At 40.0% G+C, this 24,546-nt stretch overlaps 1 protein-coding gene and 1 long non-coding RNA gene across 2 annotated transcripts in view; one reads left to right on the top strand and one right to left on the bottom strand.

Annotated features, from left to right (window-relative positions):
• Window positions 1-451: 451 nt before the first annotated feature.
• The window catches only part of LOC112447467 (uncharacterized), a 37,947-nt gene continuing 13,852 nt past the window's right edge, over window positions 452-24,546 (bottom strand). The window contains exon 3 of the long non-coding RNA XR_003035680.2: window positions 452-650. This is a non-coding gene — a long non-coding RNA (uncharacterized lncRNA). The remainder of the gene's footprint in view (window positions 651-24,546) is intronic.
• Window positions 22,008-24,546, top strand: part of TIMD4 (T cell immunoglobulin and mucin domain containing 4) — a 28,139-nt gene continuing 25,600 nt past the window's right edge. The window contains 1 exon segment of the mRNA NM_001075320.1: window positions 22,008-22,084. Coding sequence (NP_001068788.1) covers window positions 22,027-22,084 — 58 coding nt within the window. The 5' untranslated portion in view covers window positions 22,008-22,026.

Genomic DNA, 24,546 nt, shown 5'->3' with positions numbered 1-24,546 from the left:
GAGTTCTGTAAAATGTCCTACCTTGTGGGCTCTTCAGATTGTTTCATTCCCTTTAAATTGTAAGTTAGAGCTAAATGCTTGATTAGATCCAATTTCAATATTTTTGTTAAAAGTATTTCAAAAGTGGTGTTATTAAAATGTTATATCTAATAACTAAAAATTTGAAGGCATTGACTAACTATCCAGTAAATAAGGCTTATTTGTTATTTAAATAAGTTATAACATATCCTTACAGTGTGCAACTAATCCTGAAGATATTAAAAACATGAAGTAAAAGATGATTTAAAATTAAAAGTTCAGACTATGAAACATGTAATTTAAAAAGCTGGTCACTAGAGCATAGGTACTGGTTATGAGTGGCAGGAGCTGCATCACAACACTATCAGTTAGTGGTGGGATCATTGGCTATTTGTCCTGTATTACTTTGTAGGAAATAAAAAGAGAGACATAATGATCATACATTACTTTATAATAATCCTAATATTAAACCAATGCAAATTATGTTTAAACAGCATCCCCAGAAACAGAATGGTATAAAAAGAGTATAAACCTTGGCTTCCTGCAGGTTCCTCAGCTCCTGCAGAATAACTTCTTCAAATGCAGAATGTCTGGCTAGCTTTAGGCTGTTCTAACATTAGGAGCCCAGAAACCTGGGAAAGGAGACAAAAGATGAGTGAGAAATGACATGTAAAACAACACGTAACTTCTCCTTTTAACCCAGAGATTTAGGGAGCCTTCAGCACACAAATGCCCACCTCTCCCCACCATGATTGAGACACGCTGGGCGGTCACCACACGCTAGGCACAGTTCAGACTGTGTCACATGGGCACCCCCCTCATGCCTAGGTTAAGGGACACGCACGGCCAGCCAAGACACAGCTGTGAAAGGAGGACCTGACTGCTGGAGCCTTGCCATTTGCCCTCTGGGCTACTTTTCCCTGTGTGGCAATCCCACCTTTCCAACTTCTTATTTCCAAAGAACTTCCTCCTCACCGTCCCCTCTTTGGTTCTTTGTCGTTGTTGTTGTTCAGTCACTAAGCTGTGTCTGACTCTTTGCGACCCTATGAACTGCTGCCTGCCGGCTTCCTCTGTCCTCCACTATTTCCCAGAGTTTGCTCACATTCATGTCCATTGAGTTGGTGATGACATCCAACCCTCTCATCTTCTGTCACCCTCTTCTCCTCCTACTCTCAATCTTTCCCCACATCAGGGTCTTTTCCAACACGTCAGCTCTTTGCATCAGGTGGTCAAACTATTGGAGCTTCAGTTTCAGCATGAGTTCTTCCAATGAATACTGGAGGTTTTCATTACAAAGGTTGATTTCCTTTGTGATTGACTAATTTGATTTCCTTGCAGTCCAAGAGATTCCCAAGAGTCTTCTCCAGCACCACAATTTGAAAAGTATCAATTCTTTGATGCTCAGCCTTCTTTATGGTCCAACTTTCACATCTATACATGACTACAGCAAAAACCATGGCTTTGATGGCAGAGTGATAGCTCTGCTTTTTAATTTGGTCTCTAGGTTTGTCATAGTTTTCCTTCCAAGCAGCAAGTGTTTTTTAATTTCATGGCTGCAGTCACTGTTCACAGTGATTTTGGAGCCCAGGAAAATAAAATCTGCCACTGTTTCTACTTTATCCCCATCTAGTTGCCATAAAGTAGTAGGACCAGATGACATGATCTTAGTTTTTGAATGTTGGTTTTTAAACCAGCTTTTTCACTCTCCTCTTTCACCCTCAACAAGGCTCTCTTTAATTACTCTTCACTTTCTGCTTACATTAGAGTGGTATCATTTGCATATCTGAGGTTGTTGATATTTCTCCTGGCAATCTTGATTCCAGCTATTTCATCCAGCCCAACATTTCACATAATGTACTCTGCATTGAAGCTAAATAAGCAGGGTAACAATATACAACCTTGAGGTACCCCTTTCCCAATTTTGAACTAGTCATTTGTTCCATGTCTGGTTCTGTTGCTTCTTGATCTGCTGTTTTTCAAGAGACAGGTAAGGTGGTGTGGTACTCTCATCTCTTTAAGGATTTTCCGCAATTTGTTGTGAACCACATAGTCAGAGGCTTTAGTGGAGCCAATGAAGCAGAAGTAGATGTTTCTCCGGAATTCCCTTGATTTCTCCATGATCCAAGGAAAGTTGGCAGTTTGATCTCTGGTTCCTCTGACTCTTCTGCCTCTTTGAAACCCAGCTTGTACATCTGGAAGTTCTCAGTTCATGTACTGCTAAAGCCTAGCTTGAAGGATTTTGAACATGACCTTAATAGCATGTGAAATGACTGCAACTGTATGGTAGTTTGAGCATTCTTTGGCATTGCCTTTCTTTGAGATTGGAATGAAAACTGACATTTTCTACTCCCGTGGCCATTACTGAGCTTTCCAAATTTGCTGGCATATTGAGTGCAGCACTTTAACAGCATCATCTTTTAGGATTTAGCTAAATCCTCAAATAGCTCAAATGTAGTTTCATCATCTCCACTAGCTTTGCTCATAGTGATGCTTCCTAAGGCTCACTTGACTTCACTCTCCGGGATGTCTGGCTCTAGGTAAGTGATCACATCATTGTGGTTATCTGGGTCATTAAGATCTTTCTTGTATAGTTTTTCTTTATATCCTTGCCACCTCTTTTTGATATCTTCTGCTTCTATTAGGTCTGTACCACTTCTTTCCTTTATTGTGCCCATCTGTGGCTCAGCTGGTAAAGAATCCACCTGCAATGCAGGAGACCTGGGTTCGATCCCTGGGTTGGGAAGATCCCCTAGAGAAAGGGAAGGCTACCCACTCCAGTATTCTGGCCTGGAAAATTCCATGGACTGTATAGTCCATGGGGTTGCAAAGAGTTGGACATGACTGAGTGACTTGCACTTCACTTCACTTAGCTTGAAATATTCCCTTGATATCTCCAATTTACTTGGAGAGATCACCAGTCTTTCTAAAAATATTGTTGTTTCCCTCTAGTTCTTTGCATTGTTCATTTAAAAAGACTGTCATGTGGCTACCCTCCCCCATGCTCATGGTAAAGGGCACCCAAGGCTAGTCATGACACAGCTGTGAAAGGAGGACCTGACTTCTGGCACCTTGCCTTTTGCCATTCGAGTCCTTCTCCTTGTGTGGCTATCCCACCTTTCCCATTTCTTACTTCCAAAGGACGTCCTCCTCAAGGTCCCCTCGTTGGTTCTAACTGTATATTTACTTGGCGCATTGTTTGAGGGGGAATGCGGTAGTGACCAAGTGCCCAGGCTAAAGCCAGACGGTAAAGTCTAGCTCCATCACTTGTTGGCATGTGTCTTAAGGCAAATAATTAATTCTCAGACCCAGTTTCTCCAAAGTATCATTAGAAATGGAAAATGTGGACTTAAAAGCTTTCTAAATATTTAATATGCTAGTTTCCAATGGTAGGATTTGGGGCTGAAACTGATGAATTTTGTTCTCCTCTCCTTTCTCCTCTCTACTCTCCAAGAATTTAACAGAGAACTGTATTAGAGTAATTTAGAAGGTATATGTTTTCCTTAAACTGCTAGGTAAAGTTTAACACAGCTAAAAGAAATCAAAGAATAAATAGCAATTCTTTTTGTCTTTGCTTACACCCAATCCCCAATTTATCCAAGGGATAAATTGCTGAATAAATAAATAAATTGTCATTAGCTGAATGCATTCCAAAGCTGTTTCTTTGTACTTTGTTTCATTTTAAAAGAAATATTTCTTACATTCTATAGAGCTTTACATTTTAAAATATATTTTCACATACTTTATTAGACAGTGATTTTTTTAAGTTTGCTGTTTGCTTTATTGGGGTAAAATTTACACACAATAAGATTCACCAATTTGAAGCATTGGTCATATTGGCAAAATGCATACAATTATGTAAATACCGCAAAATGCAGACATGCCCAGCGCTCCAGCAAGTTCCCTTGTCCCTCTATGCAGACAATCCCCACCCCCTCCCCTTACTTCCCTCCTCAACCAAGCCACTACTGATCTAATAATCTTCTGTCTCTGCTGTCACACGATTTTGCAATCTGGTTTTTCACCCAGCATAATATTTTTGAGATTCAAGTTGCACATACTGGTAATATGTTCTCTTTTATTTTTTTGCTGATTAGAATTTTAGAATATGTGAACAGTCCAGTTTTTGGCTACTCAGAATAATGGTACAGACATTGATGTATTCATGGACATGTTTGTGGACATGTTTGTGGACATGTTTTCATTTCTGTTGGGTAAATACCTAAGAGTGAAATTGCTGAACCTCACAGCAAGGGTATGTTTAACTTATTACTAACTGTTCATGGGAGAATGTTTTGATATTATGAAAACTCTGTGCCAGAGGAAAGCAGCTCTTCCAGTTTTACAGAAAAGGAAACTGAGGCATGAAAAAAAGAATGGGGATTTACTCAAACTTTTCCACTCAGAATTGTGACATCCTAAGACTGGGCCATTTGAAAGACATACCCATTTGAATGCAGAGTTCCAAAGAATAGCAAGAAGAGATAAGAAAGCCTTCCTCAGGGATCAATCTAAAGAAATAGAGGAAAGAAATAGAATGGATAAGACCAGAGATCTCTTCAAGAAAATTAGAGATACCAAGGGAACACTTCATGCAAAGATGGGCACAATAAAGGACAGAAATGGTAGGGACCTAACAGAAGCAGAAGATATTAAGAAGTGGTGGCAAGAATACACAGAACTATATGAAAAAGATCTTCATGACCCAGATAACAACGATGGTGTGATTACTCACCTAGAGACAGACATCTTGGAATGTGAAGTCAAGTGGGCCTTAGGAAGCATCACTATGAACAAAGTTAGTGGAGGTGATGGAATTCCAGGTGCGCTATGTCAGATCCTAAAAAACAATGCTGTTAAAGTGCTGCACTCAATATGCCAGCAAATTTGGAAAACTCAGCAGTGGCCACAGGACTGGAAAAGGTCAGTTTTCATTCCAATCCCAAAGAAAGGCAATGCCAAAGAATGTTTAAACTACCGTACAATTGCACTCATCTCACATGCTAGCAAAGTAATGCTCAACATTCTCCAAACCAGGCTTCAAGAGTATGTGAACCATGAACTTCCAGATGTTCAAGTTGGATTTAGAAAAGCCAGAGGAACCAGAGATCAAATTGCCAACATCCACTGGATCATTGAAAAGGCAAGAGAGTTCCAGAAAAACATTTACTTCTGCTTTATTGACTACACCAAAGCCTTTGACTGTGTAGATCACAACAAACTGTGGGAAATTCTTCAAAAGATGGGAATACCAGACCACCTTACCTGCCTTTTCTGAGAAATCTGTATGTAGGTCAAGAAGCAACAGTTAGAACTGAACATGGAACAACAGACTGGTTCCAAATCAGGAAAGGAGTACATCAAGGCTGTATATTGTCACCCTGCTTATTTAACTTATATGCAGAGTACATCATGAGAAATGCCAGGCTGGATGAAGTACAAGGTGGAATCAACATTGCCGGGAGGAAATATCAGTAACTTCAGATATGCAGATGACACCACTCTTATGGCAGAAAGTAAAGAAGAACTAAGGAGTCTCTTGATGAAAGTGAAAGAAGAGAGTGAAAAAGTTGTCTTAAAACTCAATACTCATAGAAAACTAAGATCATAGCATCTGGTTCCATCACTTCATTGCAAATAGATGGGGAAACAGTGACAAACTTTATTTTCTTGGGCTCCAAAATCACTGTAGATGGTGACTGCAGCCATGAAATTAAAAGACACGTGCACCTTGGAAGAAAAGCTATGATCAACCTAGACAGCATATTAAAAAGCAGAGACATTACTTTGCCAACAAAGGTCCATCTAGTCAAAGCTAAGGTTTTTCCAGTAGTCACGTATGGATGTGAGAGTTGGACTATAAAGAAAGCTGAGTGCCGAAGAATTGATGCTTTTGAACTGTGGTATTGGAGAAGACTCTTGAGAGTGCCTTGGACTGCAAAGAGATCCAAGCAGTCCATCCTAAAGGAAATCATTTCAGAATATTCATTGGAAGGACCCATGCTGAAGTTGAAGTTCCAATACTTTGACTATCTGATGCAAAGAACTGACTCATTGGAAGAGACCCTGATGCTGGGAAAGATTGAAGGTGGGAGAAAAAGGGGGCGACAGAGGATGAGATGGTTGGATGGCATCACCAACTCAATGGACATGAGTTTGAGTAAGTGCCGGGAGTTGGTGATGGACAGGGAAGCCTAACCTGCTGCAGTCCATGAGGTCACAAAGAATTGTACATGACTGAGCAACTGAACTGAACAGAAGACTGGGCCATGTATTTCTAGTATTCATTTGTCTTCAGTTTATTTTCTGTTTTCTTTAAAAACTTTTGCTAATGTAAGAATATAAGCTAAATATTATAGAAAATTTTAAAATATAGATTATAAAGAAATAAGGAACCACAAATCACCTGTTTTCTCTGTTCACAGAAGGGCATTGTTAACATCTTTTATATGACATTGCCTGGGAAATCTCATGGACAGAGGAGCCTGGCAGAATACAGTCTATGGGGTTGCAAAGAGTTGGACATGACTGAGCAACTAACACTTTATATGACTTCAGGCTTGTATCTGGGTGTGTGTTTTTCTTCTTACAAAATGATTGTGCACAATCATTTGTATCTTTAATGTCATACTCAATCACAAATCATTTTTCTCACTTCTTTCAAGGAAATCTTTTTACCTCAATAAGGGTACACCTGTAACATCCTTTTAAATTGTTGCTGAATCTCTATGTAGATGATTCAGTCTAACTCTTCATATCTATGGCACATGACACTCACCTTATTTTCAGTTTTGTGATATTATTAACCATAGTCTTGTATTTGTTTTTAATAATTTATTTGTATCACCACCTTTTTCTAAACCATACTTTTGTGTTTTGAAATGGTCATTTGATTGAAGAGTTGGTGTTCTTCAAAAGTGTAACTTTGGTTTCTTTCCAAGTTACCCTGGAGATGTTGGTAAGGTGTTTAGATTTGCTATTTTAGATGGAGGAATGGAAAGATGGAGCTTATTTAATTGAAAATATATTTATCTGTTATTCAAGACACTCCAGTGATGGGTTTTGTACTTGTCACAAATATTTTTTTTGTTTGGATATGAACAAAAAGTTTTGCCTCACAAAAGAGGAACTTTGAGTAAAAACTTGGCAGCCAAGTTCTGAAAGAACAAGCTTTCTTTAGCAATGCAACTCCAGAAGTTTCACTTCTTCCTCTTCCTCTTCTCTTCCCAAACTAGAAAACTCTTAAAATATAAGGACCCTGTTGAAAAGACCTTCAATGTTAGAGTGAGGGTAGAGCTGATGACAGGGAAGGAGCCAGTTCAGTAGTCACAATGACAGTGATAAAAATAATCCAGTTCCTCTCCCAAAGCATCCATTCTCAATTGTCTCTGTGAGGTCATATGCACTAAACTTACTCTTCTTGAGTTCCCACAAAGAATAACTCCTCTCAAAGCCTCTTTGCTAAAAACTCAATAGAACTGGAAAGTCAATGGAAGAGATTAATTTACACTTAGAATTTTTTTTCACTCCTACTTTTTCATTTTCTAAAAGGAATATCTTCAGAGACTTGAGGTAGAAGGAAGTTTAGGTAACATTTAGTACAGTCTCCTCATTTTATAGATGAGGAAGTAGGTGGAGAATATATTATTTAGTTTCCATTATGATCTTTGTTTTCTTTTTCACTCTTAAGTTTTAGTTTTTCAGTTCTTATATTATATATCTCTTCTTGAAAGGAGTTGTTGCCCTAGTAACTCTGACTCACAATGACTGACTTGGGTTTTTCTAATAGAAAAGCATTTTCATTCTCAAGAGATGATGTTCAAACCCATCATAAATTTTCATAAAATTTTTAAATAAATGTAATCCATTTTAATTGAATACAAAATATAAGGTAGTTAAGATGCCAACAGCAATCACTCTCTCAGCAATAATTGTCGAGAAAATATGAGATAGAAATCATGTTAGCTATAGGAAACATAAAATATGTAGTAAGTAACCTAAGCAAGGAGACACAAAAGCTTTATGAAGAAAAAATTTAAAGTATGTTATAGAACAGAGGAAAACCTGATGTACTAAGTTCATAGACTGAATGACAACATTTGTAAAGATATCATTTCTTTCTTAATCCATCAGACTTAGCATTTGTAAATATATCAGCTTCCTTAATGAATCAGATCACAAAAGCTAATTTAATAGAAACATAACAGGATCTTTTTTCCTCCAGTATTATTGAGAGATAATTAACTTATAATATTATATCTAGATATTTATATACATTGTAAAATGATCACCACAATAAGTCTAGCTAACCTTCATCATCTTACAGTTACAGTTTATCCTTGTGATGAGAACTTATAAAGATTTACTCCCTTATAGAAACTGTCACATATACGATATGAGATTATTAACTTTTGTCACCATGTTGTATATTATATCCTCAGAACTGATTTATCTTATAACTGAAAGTTTTGACCTTCTGACCACCTTTACAGATTTTGCCTACCATCTGTCCTAACAGGATCTTTTAAAGCACTCAAGAATTGAATCTAGAATTTTCATAAATTTATAAAATCTAAATAGCTTTAAATTTTTTAAAAAGAGAACCAAAGGAAGTGGAAGAGTTTAGAGTCACCCTTCTTAATATTAAGTCCTGATGCAAAGCTGTTATAATAAATAATGTACAAGAACAACAAGAGTCCCCAGCATACCAGAGTAAACAACATAGAACACACATACATTCACAAACTTTATCTGTCTAATATTTTACATAGCATATGTTAGAGATGGCATCACCAATGAATGAAGAAAGAACAGACTTTTAGCAAAAAGTAGTAAGAAAACTAGCTTCAGTTCACTTAAGTTCAGTTGCTCAGTCATGTCCAACTCTTTGCAACCCCATGGACTGCAGCATACCAGGCTTCCTTGCCCGTCACCAACTCCTGAAACTTGCTCAAATTCATGTCCATTGAGTCGGTGATGCCATCCAATTGTCTCATTCTCTGTCATCCCCTTCTTCTCCTGCCTTCAATCTTTCCCAACATCAGGATCTTCTCCAATAAGTCAGTTCTTTTCATCAGGTGGCCAAAGTATTGGAGCTTCAGCTTCAGCATCAGTCCTTCCAATGAATATACAGGGCTGATTTCTTTTAGGATTGACTAAATCTAGCTTACTATATATAAAAAATAAACTTTAATCCCTACCTCATACCATATATATGATGAAATCCAGAGGAATTAAAGACAAATTTCAAAAGTAAAACTATAAACAATAGAAAAAAAAAACAGGCAAATATAGTAGTAACTTTGGAAAAGGAACTCTCAAATAAGACCTTCAAAGCAGAAGTCTTGAAGATAAAGTTTGGTGGATTTTAATACATCGTTATTAAGTATTTCAGTTCATTGAAGTAGTCAATGGACAATGCCGGCAGAGGAATGACGTAGCAGAAGAAATTACTTGTAAATTTCAGATATGACATTACAAACACACACACTCAGATTGAGAGACAGAAAGGAAACAATTTGAAAAATGGGCAAAGATAAGAGAAGTCAGTTCACTGAAAGGGAAACGCAAGCAAATGCTGGTAGGTGAGGAGACTATTAAAGTCAAAAGTAGGCAGAGAAATCCAAATGGAACAAATACATTTGTCAGCTTGGCAAAAATTATAGAGGGATTATATTGCTAACAAGATAATAGAGAAACCACTTTCATACACAGCTGGTATAAGTGAAACTATGAGTCATTACAGAGAGAGCTTCATCAATACATGTTGAAATTAAGTGTGGTACTGCTGCTGCTGCTGCTAAGTCGCTTCAGTCGTGTCCGACTCTGTGCGACCCCATAGAAGGCAGCCCACTAGTCTATAATTTAACAATTCTTTGTCTGGTTACCTACCTCTAAGAAGCTATTTCTCAAGTCCATGTCAGGCCATATATGAGTTTGTTTATTGAAATTTTTTTTGTGTTGCAGGGAGTTGGAGGTAAACTATGTGTTCCATCATTAAGAAAATTGATGGCTCTAATATGGAATATACTATAATGATATACAGCAGTTAGAAACAATGAGGAAAATGTACATATGATAACATAGTTATAGCTCAAGAACATCAGACTGAGTAAGCAAAGAAGCTGAATGAGATCTATGGCAAAATATTTTGTGGGTTTAAAACATAATATACAAAGAAATACTATATATCTTTCAAGGATACTTATATGTCCAATGACATTTACACAATGCATTAAATAAAAACTGGGATCCATGTGGAGATAAAAGGGAGGAGCTGACTCATTGGCTAAGACCCTGATGCTGGGAAAGATTGAAGGCAGGAGGAGGAGTGGGCGACAAACAATGAATGATTGGATGGCATCACTGCCTCAATGGAGATGAGTTTGAGCAAACTCTGGGAGAAGCCTGGTGTGCTGCAATCTATAGGATCACAAAGAGTCATACACGACTTAGCAACTGAACAATAACAACAGCAGACCTAAGATGATATTATGCCTTAAACTGTACTATGAAATCAACTCTGTGGCAGTGGGAACCATACACACATTTACTCACACAGAGAACACTTATTCATTCAACAGCACTTACTGAGCACCTATTTGAAGACAAAATCACCAAATCTCACCACATAAAATTAACCATGTTTAACATTTTGTATACCTGTGCTTTTTTCTCCACCTCCTTCTCCTATTTCTGAATTCTTGACTAACAAAGATTATACTATTCTGCTGAAACACATTTTTTCCTATTGAGTGATATCATTCCCAATGCTACAAAACTAGCTTTATTCCCATCCTGAAAAATGACCCATTCTCTTGACCACTATCATCTGCCTTTCTACTTCTGGTATCAAGACAACATTTTCAAATAACTTACTTTCACATTCACTTCTCAAGTTAGGACAGTTGCTACTTCTTCCAAACTTCCATGAAAGCTGTTTTTTTCAGAAGTTGCCAATTTTTTTTTAATTTTAATAAAGCGGTATTTTCTCTGTTTAAATAGACACAGTTTATATATACCCTGGTATATAGCATGATAGCAGGATCTAGGTACTAGGGCTACCGGAAGATTTTAGTACAGTCCTTGTGTTCTGGGAGATCACACTCTGGTTGAAAAGTAGACATGGAAATGGATACTTCTATGTGATGTTCTTATTAGAGAAATCAAATGTGACCAGGTGCTCCTGGAACTCACCTGGTAACTTTGGATTCAGGAGGACATTTTGGAGCCTCTCTCAGTCTGAGCATTGAAGGTGAACCCCTTAAATAACATTAAAAAATTCTAAACAAGTAGCTTTCAAACTTAGTTGCACATCTGGCTTAACAAATACTAATACCTAGGCCCTACCCAAGACCAGTGAAATCACAATGTCTGGGATAGAACCTGGGCATGTATTGGAAGTTCCCCTTGAGATTCGAAGGTGCAGCCAGATCTGAGAAGCACGGATCTAGGCTGATAGACAAACATGAGTGAGGTTAAAGGGTGCAGAGTGGTAAGCCATGTGGATAGTAAGTGTCAGAGCCTCCAATCCTGGACTTTCTCATTTCAAAGAATGTTTTCAACCCCTCCTGTTGCTGCTTCCACACGACTGCAGTGTTTTTAGGACACGTGACATCATGTTGCAGTGAAGCAGTTCAGTGGTTTAGAACAATACAGTGCTGTTTGTGTTTCTGTTTGCTTCCATGGAGGGTCATAGTGGAGGAGTTCATGCTTGATGTCATTCTCACCCTGGGACCCAGGCTTGTGGAGCTTCCACTGTTTGGAGCCAGTTCCTCTGTCAGGGGAGGGAGGATAGTGAATTGTACACCAGTTCTCACACTTCTACCTGCATGTGACTCATGACACTTCTGCCTACATGCACAGGCCAGATCAAGCCTGGTGGCCATCTGACATCATGGGGGTGGGGAATGCTCCTTCACCATGAGCCTAAAGTTAGCTGAAACATTTGTAAAGGCAACTATCACCAAGTTCTCTGATATCAAGTTGCGCTTAATTGCCACAGGCAACCAGTTACATTCATCTGCCATTCCACAATTTAATATATCCTGGAAGTAGTGATCTCACTACATTTGGGCCAATTAGGATATCCCCAGGGGAACTGAATGCTGTACTTTTTCTTTCTTACGTCTAATACTTGCACTTTCAAGTTTTTAATCCAAGTTATGAACTTGCCAGAGTTGTGTTTCCAAGATTTCAGCACTTCCTGTATTATTCAGATGGAAACCATCTTAAATCTACAGAGGGTAAGTTTAGACTAACAATGACTCTTTGAAATAACCAGAACATGTATCCACACAGGCTCCATTTCTCCTTTTCTATTTGTGGATTGCCCCCACCCCTCAACCCACCCTAGCCAAGGACAATTTCCAAGGCCTATTGACTCATGCCTATTTCCTCCCATTTTTATTTCCTTTGCTTGTAAATTGAAACAGTGTTTCCTAATTCTTTATGGTTTCAAATAATTTACCCATTAGTAGTTTCATTTAATCCTCCCCAAGTCAAATTTATAGTGAATGGTTTATTCTTTTTTTTTTTTTTTTTTAACAGATGAAAAAAATGAGGTTTAGAGAGGTGAGATAAGATCTCAGGAGATTAGTTTCTCTTTTTCATGAACCAAAACATTCTTTCATTTATTCACTCAGCAAAAAATTATTATCTATTGGAAGTATTTGGCCAGCTGCAGAGAGAGCATATTCAGGGTCTCTTGTCTTAGAGGAGCGCTCTACTAAAGAAAGTGTTGTGTATATTCTGCATAGTGGGGTCTTTCTTCTCATGGTCATGACTGATCCTAAGGTTCTAACCACAGACCTGCTGCTGCTGCTGCTGCTAAGTCGCTTCAGTCGTGTCCAACTCTGTGTGACTCCATAGACGGTAGCCCACCAGGCTCCCCCGTCCCTGGGATTCTCCAGGAAAGAACACTGGAGTGGGTTGCCATTTCTTTCTCCAATGCGTGAAAGTGAAAAAATAAAGTGAAGTCGCTCAGTCGTGTCTGAATCCTAGCGACCCCATGGACTGCAGCCCACCAGGCCGTTCCATCCATGGGATTTTCCAGGCAAGAGTACTGGAGTGGGGTGCCATTGCCTTCTCCGACAGACCTGCTAGTAAACTACAAACTAAGGTCTGACATGGGAAATAAGAACTGGGGGGGACTGGAGTCCTCTTTCAGGGCTACGGAATTTATAATTGAGAGAATGGGTCACTGAGCTTGGAGAGCTGAGGTGAGGTTCACAGAGAGGGGCTGGAATGTGTGATGTGGACCAGTAGCAAGCTGAGGTTATGAGGAAGATGATGAGGAGTGGTTCAGAGAGGTACAGGAAGAGAAGAGCAGAGCAAGTGATGCCTTGGAGGTGCCTGATGGGGCAGTGATTCCTGACCATAAGGGCCCTCGTCAAAAGTCACCTTTTTCCTGGGACAGTATGAGTGACCCACTGTCCTTGTCCTCAAGTAAGCTGTAACTTACTCTCTAGTACACTAGAGAGAAAAAGTTATATTGTGAGTTATATTTTTACCATACCCCCCTTTCTTTGCATACATAATGTAAAAGATAATACTTCTGTACAGGTTTGTAGTTGGGATTATATGTGAACAACACAGTACTTGGCACATAGTGGCAGCTGAGTATTACTTCCTTCCCATTTCTCTAACAAGCAGGGCTCTATGGAGCTAGAGAAGACTACTTGGAAGAAAGATGTAACAGAGGCTTGACCATGATGGATGGTAAATTAAGTGATCTTTCTCTTGACTTTCATTTCCAAGATTCATGATTCCCCGTGTCTCTGAACTAGCCTCTCCCAGTTAACCAATTTTCTTTACCTTGTACCAGTCTCTACAAAAGAATGGTTTAAATGACTGGCTGTACCCATCAACTCAGATGCTGGACTGGATCCACACAGGAAGGGATGGTTCCACAAAGGAAAGGCTGTTGAGTAGGCAGGGACAAGACACACCGTGCAACAGGTCTCTGTGTCTTCTGCTCTCCTCAACACTACCTAAATAGCAGCTACTTGAATAATAATTAACATTTGTTAGGTGTTCACTGTTTACCTGGTACTATGCTAAATGGTTTCCATGGATCATGTTGTTTAATATTCACAGCAGTCCAAGATGTAGGTACTATTATCTCCATTTTAGAGAGATGTAGTCGTGCTAAGGACTTCCCTGTAGCCCAAATGGTTAAGAATCTGCCTGTAGGGAAGGAGATCAGGGTTCAATCCCTGGGTTGGGAAGATCCTCTGGAGAAGGAAATGGCAGCCCACTCCAGTATTCTTGCCTGGAGAATCCCAGGGACAGAGCAGCCTGGCGGGCTACAGTCCACGGGGTCACAAAGAATTGGACACGACTGAGCAACTAGCGCATCCACATTCATCATTCACAGTTGTGCACAGAGAGGTTAAGTAAACTGCTCATAGCCACACAGCTGGTTGTGGTTGAGAAGGAATCCAGGCAGTCTGAATTTCCATCCCACAGAAAATCACAGAAAGTATGGAGGCTAATGCAAGGGTGATAAATGAGAGGAAGCTTGCTGAGGGGGGATCCTCATTGTTGACAATAAGCAGAAGCTACCCTTTTCCTCCCACTAAGAGAGTCCATAAAAATAGCTCCCTTTTCAGGCTAAAATCATTTCCTGATTTCAAGAGTCATAGACTGTATAAGTTAGAGGAAATTTAGAGACCTTACAACTAGTTAGCTCTTAAAAATATTTCCCAGTTATGAGTTTTTTTTATAAGTTTTACTTTCAGGTTCCATGATCATACACAAAAGATAGAAATCAACTATATTTCAGTTAAAAAAAGAAAGACAGTGAGTTCCTCTTCGCCCTCATGACTCCTTCATGTGGCTTTTCAGGTCCTTGGTGATCTGACCCCAGCCTGTGTTTCAGCATGCTAACTGGTGCTTCCACTTCTTTCCTCTGATTCAAGTTCAGACATAGTGAAATACACCATCCCCCGCCTCATCCCCCTCCCAACATAAATCAATAATACTTGGATCACTCCATGATCTCATTGTTAGTCTACAAAGCCCTGTGTGGTGGTGGTGGTTGTTTTTTTTTTTTTTTTTCCCATCTTTTTTTTTTTTGGAGAGAATGTTTAAGTTCTACCTTTTCTTTAAAATATTATAATATGCATGTTTAAGTGTTAGTAGCTCAGTCATTGGAGAAGGCAATGGCACCCCACTCCAGTACTCTTGCCTGGAAAATCCCATGGACAGAGGAGCCTGGTGGGCTGCAGTCCATGGGGTTGCTAAGAGTTGGACACAACTGCGCGACTTCACTTTCACTTCTCACTTTCATGCATTGGAGAAGGAAATGGCAACCTACTCCAGTGTTCTTGCCTGGAGAATCCCAGGGATGGTGGAGCCTGGTGGGCTGCCGTCTATGGGGTCCCACAGAGTCAGACATGACTGAAGCGACTTAGCAGCAGCAGCAGTAGCAGCAGCAGCTCAGTCACGTCAACTATTTGAGACCACATGGACTTTAGCCCGCCAGGCCCCACTGTACATAGGATTCTCTAGGCAAGAATACTGGAGTGGATTGCCATTCCTTTCTCCAAATATACATCTTTAGATAGCTTAAATAATATAATAAACACTTTAATACCTGAAATTCTTTAGTTAGGCTGAAATGCCTTGCAGCTATCACCACTGGTAGGCTCCTTCCTCTGCCTGAAATCCTTCTACTCTACCCCAGTCCTCTCCAATGTCCTTTGGGTCTAGGCTTAGAAAGTGTCCTTGACTGTCTTCTTCCACCTAAAACTTGGGCTAGGAATCTTTTCCTAACACTCCTTTCCCTGTCACATCTTATCACAGTGTTCTCTGTTGTCTGTTAATTTGCTCGTCTCCCATTAGGAAGCACCAGCCTCTGAGCTTGTTAAGGACAAGATTGGCTGGGCTAACATTGCAACCTGACACACAGCGAGAACTCAGTATATAATTTAGAGGTTGACAGTTCTTTACTGTGAAGACCAGATAGTAAACATTTCTGGGTGTGTGGACCATACCGTATCTGTCCCATTCACTCAGTTCTGCCACTGCAGCATGAAAGCAGCCAGATAAAATAAGTAAATGCATGAACATGGTTGTGTTGCAGTAAGACTTTTTTTTGCATGGGCTGGATGTGGTCCGTGGGCCATAGTCTGCTGACTCCCACTATAACTGATGAAGAAATGAACACATTAAAATGAATGAGTGGGATTACATTTAACCAGAGAGGAATTACCACAAGGAGCCCTTTATCAGAAAACGTGGACTCTATTTTCTTTCTGTTACTTGAAAGATTTGTATCCTCTGTGGCTTCCAAGGCCTTGTCTTAAAATGGCGCCTGAAGATACCACCTCTCCTTTAAGATTTGAAACTATCAGGTCCTTAAGAGTAATCTATGTCTTATTTGTCCTTACTCCCAGAGCCCAGAGTCTAGCAGAATTCCCACATGCCTAGAGTAAAATAGGTGACAATCACTAGTTGGGGCAAAGCAGATGATTGGTAAAGCAGATAGTTGGGCTAGATAATAGTATAAACTCCTAAAACTAAGTGTTAGTTAGTCCTCCAGACAAATAACTGCTATGCAGAGGTCCTTTTAGGTTTAAACTTGGGGTCTTTTGGTTCCAAATGATGGAAGACTCAACACAAACTGGTTGAAGCCCAAAGGGAATTTACTGGCACATTGATGTGCCTTGTTTCAGAGGGTCAAACCTTGTCAGAAATCCACTCTAGGGCTCCACTTGCCTTCTGCTTGATTGGTTCTCTTATCAGACAGGCTTCAGCCATTGGTGGCATGATGACTAATATTGGCTTCATTCTTTTGTCCACACAGTTCAAAGCCAGGTGGAAAACAGGAAAGTCCCTATTCTCAAGAGCTCCAGTAAATGTGACAAGACTGTGTGTCCTTGGCTTTGTTTGGGTTGCCTCTCCATCCTTGAGCCAATCACCACAAATGAAATCAATGCCAGCTGAACTTTGTTGACTGAGAAAGAGGGAGAGCTTATTCTCCAGAGGCAAATTGCATGCACATGAAGTGAATACACTGCGTACGTAGAGAAGGTGGCAAACACATGAAGCGTCCAGAACTGCTATGGCACCCCTCCCCAAAACAGTATGCTTTCATACGATGATACAAGCTGCTGCTGCTGCTGCTGCTAAGTCGCTTCAGTCATGTCCAACTCTATGCGACCCCATAGACAGCAGCCCACCAGGCTCTGCCATCCCTGGGATTCTCCAGGCAAGAACACTGGAGTGGGTTGCCATTTCCTTCTCCAATGCATGAACGTGAAAAGTGAAAGTCAAGTCGTTCAGTCACGTCTGACTCTTAGTGACCCCACAGACTGCAGCCTACCAGGCTTCTCTGTCCATGGGACTTTCCAGGCAAGAGTACTGGAGTGCGGTGTCATCGCCTTCTCCAATGATACAAGTTAACTATCCAGAATTAGGATGTTTATGAATTCCTGACGTCTGTCCACTGAAGCTATCTTAGGAAGAGAAAACATTCAAGCTTATTCACATTTTCTAATGTGGGCACTTCTAAATACCTAATTACTATTAACATTTTCACTTATAAAATAAAGGTACATGTACTTCTTTAAAAATACACTTAATATATTTTAGAACAGCTTTAGAGTTATAGAAAAATTCTGAAGAGTGTGCAGGGAGTTCCCATATAGCCAATATTTAGTTTCCCCTATTGTTAACATCTTCCGTAAGTGTGGTATATTCATGACAGCTACTGAGTGAACATTGATAATTATTATTACCCAAAGTCCAAAGATTTCCTTAGTTTTTATGTAATGGCCTTTCTCTCTTCCAGGATTCCATTCAGGATACCACATTACTTTCAGTCGCTGTGTCCCATTGGCTCCTCTTAGCTCTAAGTTTTTTTAGACTCTCCTTATTTTTGGTGACCTTCACAGTTTTCAGAAACACTTGTCAGCCCCTTATTTAATTGTGTCTGATGGTTTTCTTGTGTCTAGACTTAGGTTGCGGAGAAGGCAATGGCATCCCACTCCAGTACTCTTGCCTGGAAAATCCCATGGACGGAGGAGCCTGGTAGGCTGCAGTCCATGGGGTTGCACAGAGTCGGACACGACTGAGCGACTTCACTTTCACTTTTCACTTTCATGCGTTGGAGAAGGAAATGGTAACCCACTCCAGTGTTCTTGCCTGGAGAATCCCAGGGACGGTGGAGCCTGATGGGCTGCTGTCTATGGGGTTGCACAGAGTCAGACTCGACTGAAGTGACTTAGCAGCAGAAGCAAACTTAGGTTGTGAGTTCTTGGGAGGAGACCACAGAGGTAAATTGTGTCCCATTTACCTCGCATCTCTTAAACTGTCAACATAATTGATCTCTCTTGACATTTATCTTGACCTCCTGCCTCTGGCAGTGTTTGCCAGGTTTCTCCACTGGAAAGTTGGTCTTTTTCTCTCCCTCTCCGTTCTGTATTTTCAGGGAGGAAAATCACCGTGTCCTGCCCACACTCGAGGAGGGGAGTTTTGCTTCACCTCCTTGAGGGGTGAGTATCTACATCAATTATTTGGAATTCTTCTGTGAAGATTTGTCTCTTCTCCCCCACAAACATATTGATTATTTACTATATCAGTATGGACTCACAGGTTTTTATCGTTTACTACTTTGGGTTATAAAACAGTACTACTTCTGTTCAGATTGTTCCAGCTCTGGTCATTGTGAACTCGCTCAGTTGTCTCCTCTGTCCTTTTTTAATTATCCTATTTTAAATTAATGGATTTTTTCTCCTGAGCATTCTCTACTTCCTAGCACTGCAAGAAGCTCCAAACAGATCTTAAATATTTCCTGCCTCACTCCCAGAATCAGCCATTTTCCCAAGATGCTCTAGTTCCTTTTGTTGGAGAGCAATGTTGAAAACTAAGTCTGGGTGCTAATTGTGCTCAATATGTACATTTAAGAAAATATATTCTAAATGCCATAGAGTATGTTAAATTATTTAGAAGAATCTAGTTATTTTAAAAGACTTATTACTAAAAATATAGTCAATTCCATAATTTCCTTTGCATAAAATTTTAACTTCTTGAGATCTTTCTTTTCTTCTTGAAATATTGTTTTTACATCTGTATTACTATTACTATGCTTATGCTGATAGTGTTTGGTTAATTTAGACATTAAATATTGACCTCATATAAGTGCAAATAGTATTTGCCTCTCTTCCACCACCACCCTACTTTCTGTCTGCCCATCTTCCCATGATGCCATATGACAATTTTCTGTCAAATCAGTAGCAAGATTTTCTGTTATTGTGACCATCATTTCCCCCTCTGACTTTTGGAAGCATTCCTGCATTATTTTCTAGATTATCTATTTAGAAGACCAATGCCTTTCTGATACTAAACACTTTCAATACAATATGTATTTCTTTGTTTTCACTCTGGAGCCTTTTAATATCTTCTTCTTATGTCTAATATTCTCATATTTCATGATAACATACTATTTTTGTGGGGATCTTTTTTCATGAAATTTAAGATTTGGTTGGCCCTCCCAATGAAGACTCATTTTTGTTCGTTACAAAAATTAAGAAAGCTATTTCTTTAATAATTTCCTCCTCTCTGTTTTCTGTTTTAATATTCTGAAACATCCCTAACCATTAGACTTTATAAGTAAGGTTATGTTTTCTAGAAGACTTAAGTTTATTTTTCAAACCTTCCATAACATTTTGGTGTGAGTATAGTCTTTTTAATTTCTAAGATATCTTTCTCTTCTCTGATGTTTTCTTTTTTATAGTTTCTCTGTCCCTTCTCCTTTTTCCTTGAAAGATACTTGTAACTTTTTTTGTTTGTTTGCTTGCTTGTTTTCTTCTGCTTTCTTTGATGTCTATGTATCCTTTTCATATGGAAGACTTTCCTGAAATGTCTGGAGATGGAAATGGCAACCCACTCCAGTACTCATGCCTGGAAAATCCCACGGACAGAGGAGCCTGGTAGGCTGCAGTCCATGGGGTCACTAAGAGTCGGACACAACTGAGCGACTTCACTTTCACTTTTCACTTTCATGCATTGGAGAAGGAAATGGCAACCCACTCCAGTATTCTTGCCTGGAGAATCCCAGGGACAGAGGAGCCTGGTGGGCTGCCGTCTATGGGGTCGCGCAGAGTCAGCCATGACTGAAGCGACTTAGCAGCAGCTGGAGATCCTCAGATGTCTATTTATACCTAAAAGTGAAGGCCTAAACACTAATTAGGAGAGGTGCATACAGGACTTAAACTCATGCTCTGATGGATGGCTTTATTGAAGGGAGGTTGGGTGATATTGTTGGGACAATGAAACTCTCAGTATCTTTGAGTGTTTTATTTGGACCATTCAGTTTATTCAGATTTTATATCCCCCAGGTACCTGGGAATGAGGTGAGAAAGAATTCCACAGTTTAGTGAGCATTGGTCGAAAGGACTTTCTCTGAATCCCTCTATGTTCATCCCTTCCTCCCTGTTCTGCCTTCTCTGAGTCCAGTGTTTCCCCAATATTTGTATATTCATTAATCCTTCAGTGTGAGAAATGTGAAGGTTTAAGGCTCATTTGGTTGGTTACAGTTAAATGAGATATATATATATATATATTTTAATTCCAGAACATTTGTGCACCCTTAAATTCCCTCTCTGGGGCTAGATAGGAGCTAGACACTGATATACTTGGTCTTATGGTGTATTGCCCTAAGGGTCACAGATCAAAGGAGTGTGCAGTGATTAAGATCAGGGGCTTTGGAGTCAGAAAGTCTTGGCTTGAGTTCTGTTTCTACTATATTTTTGCTGTGAATGTCATTTCTTTAGCTCCCTTTAGCCTCAGTTTCCTCATCTGTTAAATAGGAAAAATATCTATTTCTCAGGGTTGTGAGGATTAAATATAATACATCTACATCATTAGCATTAGCAGAGTGCCTATCATTTAAGCATCCAGTAACTAATGAAATAAATCTATTTTAGAAAACACATCTGATAGGTGAGCATTGATTTTATTCCTCATCTAACTGATTCTGCAGTCCTGGATATATTGCTGAATCCATAGAGTCCAGAAGCGCCATAAGTATCACGAGATTCAAGCCCTGAAATCTGGTTCGTGAATTGTCTTGTGTGCTCTTCCCCATCAAGTGGTTTCACTACAAGTGGTGGAATTGGGCCCAGACGTGGACTTTTTTGTTATCTGAGCCTGTCTGGTATTTATCACCATATGCTTCCTCTATTGAATCTCTTCTTTCCTTGCCCAGTAAACTTTAATGGTATTTTTGGCTCATGTGATGGTTGATGGCAGCCCTGCTTTTATTTCTTTATTTTTTTAATTTAATATTTTTTCTTTAAACTTTTAAATTTATTTTTGGCTGCACTGGGTCTTCACTGCTGCACATGGGCTTTCTTTAGTTGAGGTGAGTAGGGGCTACTCTCTATTGTAGTGTGAAGGTGTCTCACTGTGGTGATTTCTTGCATTGCAGAGATCAGGCTCTAGGGGTGGGTGGGCTTCGGTAGTTGTGGCACGTGGGCTTAGGGGCTCTGTGGCATATGGAATCTTCCTGGACCAGGGATCAAGCCTGTGTCCCCAGTACTGGCAGGCAGAAGCTCAACTACTGGGCCACTAGGGGAGTTCGACCCTGGTTTTACTTCTCCATTATTAGGGCAAGGGGGCTAAGGTTCTGGGAGAGGGAGAAACCAGAATGGCAGCAGAGCCAAATTCCCAAGTTCCCACAGTTTATGAGTGTGCATGTACATAAAATTGGTGCTCATGTACATGTAGGAAACCCCCTGTATAAGTGGACAACGGAGTCCATGCATGTCCACACCATCACTCCATGTGTCTGCACACACACTAATGGCCAGGAGAAATGTACTCAGCACATTTCATCATACATCCCAGATTGAGAGAGGCCATTCAGGAGAAAGAAAGGGAAGATTATGAGGCAAAAAGAGAAATGAAACCTAAAGGTCCCACCCTGTCAGCATTAACTGGAGTATAAGAAATGGAATTCGGACAGACAGACAGACAGACTCCTGACATCTGCAAACAGCCAAAATGTCCAAAGGGCCTCTGATTCTCTGGCTGGTGATTGAACTTGGGCGGCTTTGTCTGAGTAAGTGTTCTCAGTCCTTCCATCCAGGAGTCCCTGTGATGGATTCCCATGGCTGATCTATAAAACAGAAATCCATTGCATTCCTGCATCCACTCAGCTTCTCTTCTTGGAAGGTCTCTCTCCCTTTCTGTGACACAGGGTTTATCCTGAGATTGCTTTGGATGTTTTAGGGTGGGGGTATTTATGTTAATACCAGAAATGGCAATTTAAGAAGAAATATAGATAAGGGATGGGATAACATGGGGAAAAGAAATGTCCTTTACAGGCGTTACTAGCACAGTAAATGCCAGGGGGATTTGTTCTGCTAAGAGCTATTATTATAAATCATATTTTATCTTTATTTTTAGGATTTTTTATTTGCTTCTTGGTTTATTTTGCGGGGTGTCAAGTGTCCAGATAAGATTTACATTGTCCACACATCATCTCCGGCTTTTGGACGATGCAAATGTACACACTTGGTGTGGATTGGTGCAGACACTCACATCCTGAGTTATAGGACGGGATACTGTGGGCTGAGTTGAAGTCACATCTTGGTTATTATCCTTTGACACTGAAGACTATGGCCCTTTCATGTAAGAAAGGAGGGACCTGGATAAGACCAGTTTCCACAGTCTATGACTCTAGGACTAGACAACATCTAGCGACAGGGAGGCCTGGCATGCTGCGATTCATGGGGTCGCAAAGAGTCGGACACGACTGAGCGACTGATCTGATCTGAATGTCCCTTACAGTTTAAACAGTTCCTAGTTTCTGCACATGAGTCTTTCAGATGTGCTGCATGAGAAAACACCTGTATTTCAAGAAAACAAGCCTTTGTCTTATTGCTCTTTGCTTATTATTTTCCTCTATAACTCCATGCATTCTCAGGTCTCCACCTAAATCAGGCTTTTTTCTGACCACTGGTAGCCTCCAAACTGGTTTCAGTGAGTCTGCTATGAGTTCCTGTCCTCCCTGAAATCTCCCCATTAAAGAACTCATTACCCTGACCCTATAGTAGTTGTTCATTTAACCACCTCTCTCTCCAGATACATGTGGGAGTTAATGGAATGAAAGCAGTTCCTGTCGCTTTCTTTATCACTGTTTTTGCCTGGCCTTATCTTGTCCTGTGGGCTGGCAGTGTGGAGGGTTTGGTGATGGTTGCTATGGTCACCTTTCCAGCTACTGGCTGGACACTGAGTGAGTGAGCTTCTCCAACCCTACTTGAAGAAGACAGTGCCTGGTGGATGATTTCTTTTGTTTTTTCAATTTGTGCCTTTTCTAAAATGACCCTTTAGAAGACACTGACTACTCAGACTCATTAAGGATCAGAGCTGAATCGCTCTTTAGAGATGCCAAATCAAACCCTTCACTCTGTCAATGATACAATTGAGCCCCAGATTGAGGAAACACCTTGGATAAGGCCACCAGCTAGAGAAGGAACCCAGCTGGTGCCAGAACCTAGACTGTACCCACCATTCTGGGTAATTGCTGAAAAGAGAAATTGATTTAATTTCTTTGTTTCAGGGTAATTTTGGAGCTGGAAAGAACAGTCTCTTTTCTATTTCTACATTCTGATATGCTTGGTGATTTGTTTTAATAGCTTATTTGTTTCATGTGGGCTTTAATGCTCCACCTCATGTGGACCTGAGAACTATTTCTGAGGTGAGCACGATCTCTCCCCTTTGCCGCATGAAGATAATGAGGTCAGGATTATTGTGGCTTTCCTCCAGAGAACACAAAAGCAGTAACTGGCAGAATGAGGTTTTCATTGTAAGCATAATGGGTGTTTTTCTGCCATGCCTGCTTCCTTTTTTTAACATTAATTTTTGACAAATAAGTAATACAGAAATACCCTTGGTGAAACAACTAAATTGTTATAAAGCTAATATCCCCTTTGACACTACTACCCTCAACCCCAGTCTCCGATCAAGGCAATGCTGACTCAGTGAGTTGGATGTGTGTCCTGTCAGCCACTTTTCTATGCATTTACTTTCATATGTCTGTGCCCGCAAATCCTGCAAACATTTTTTTTCAATGGTTTTGTATTTTAAATGTCATTTTGAAATGTCCACTTTTTGTGCATTAATAAGCCTTGGAGTTTTCACACCATTAGTTATCAATCTGTCTCATCCTATTAATCTTGTACGTGTGGCTCAATGGAAGGACGGCGCCATAGGTTAGCCGCTACCCACGTACACATGTTCATTCCGTCGCACACATATGACCTGGCAGTAAACATTTTCAAATTGCCTTCCTTGTGCATGTGTGCTTTTCTGCAGCAGAAAACACACCATGAAATTTTTCAGGCTTAGTTCCATTTGAGTGTTAACCAAAACTGCAAAATTGCCCCAGAGTGTGGCTGTACCAATTCACATCCCATTTCACTCCAGGTTACTCCAGTCATTTGCTTGATCCCTGACTGGGCAACACTTGATATCATCAGTGTTCTAAATTTTTGCCAGTCTGATAGGGGAAATTTACTG

The sequence above is a fragment of the Bos taurus genome, chromosome 7 (assembly GCF_002263795.3).
Source record: "Bos taurus isolate L1 Dominette 01449 registration number 42190680 breed Hereford chromosome 7, ARS-UCD2.0, whole genome shotgun sequence".
NCBI lineage: Eukaryota > Metazoa > Chordata > Mammalia > Artiodactyla > Bovidae > Bos > Bos taurus.
The sequence above is the reverse complement of the archived record's forward strand: the minus strand, read 5'-3'. Positions and strand labels throughout refer to the sequence as shown.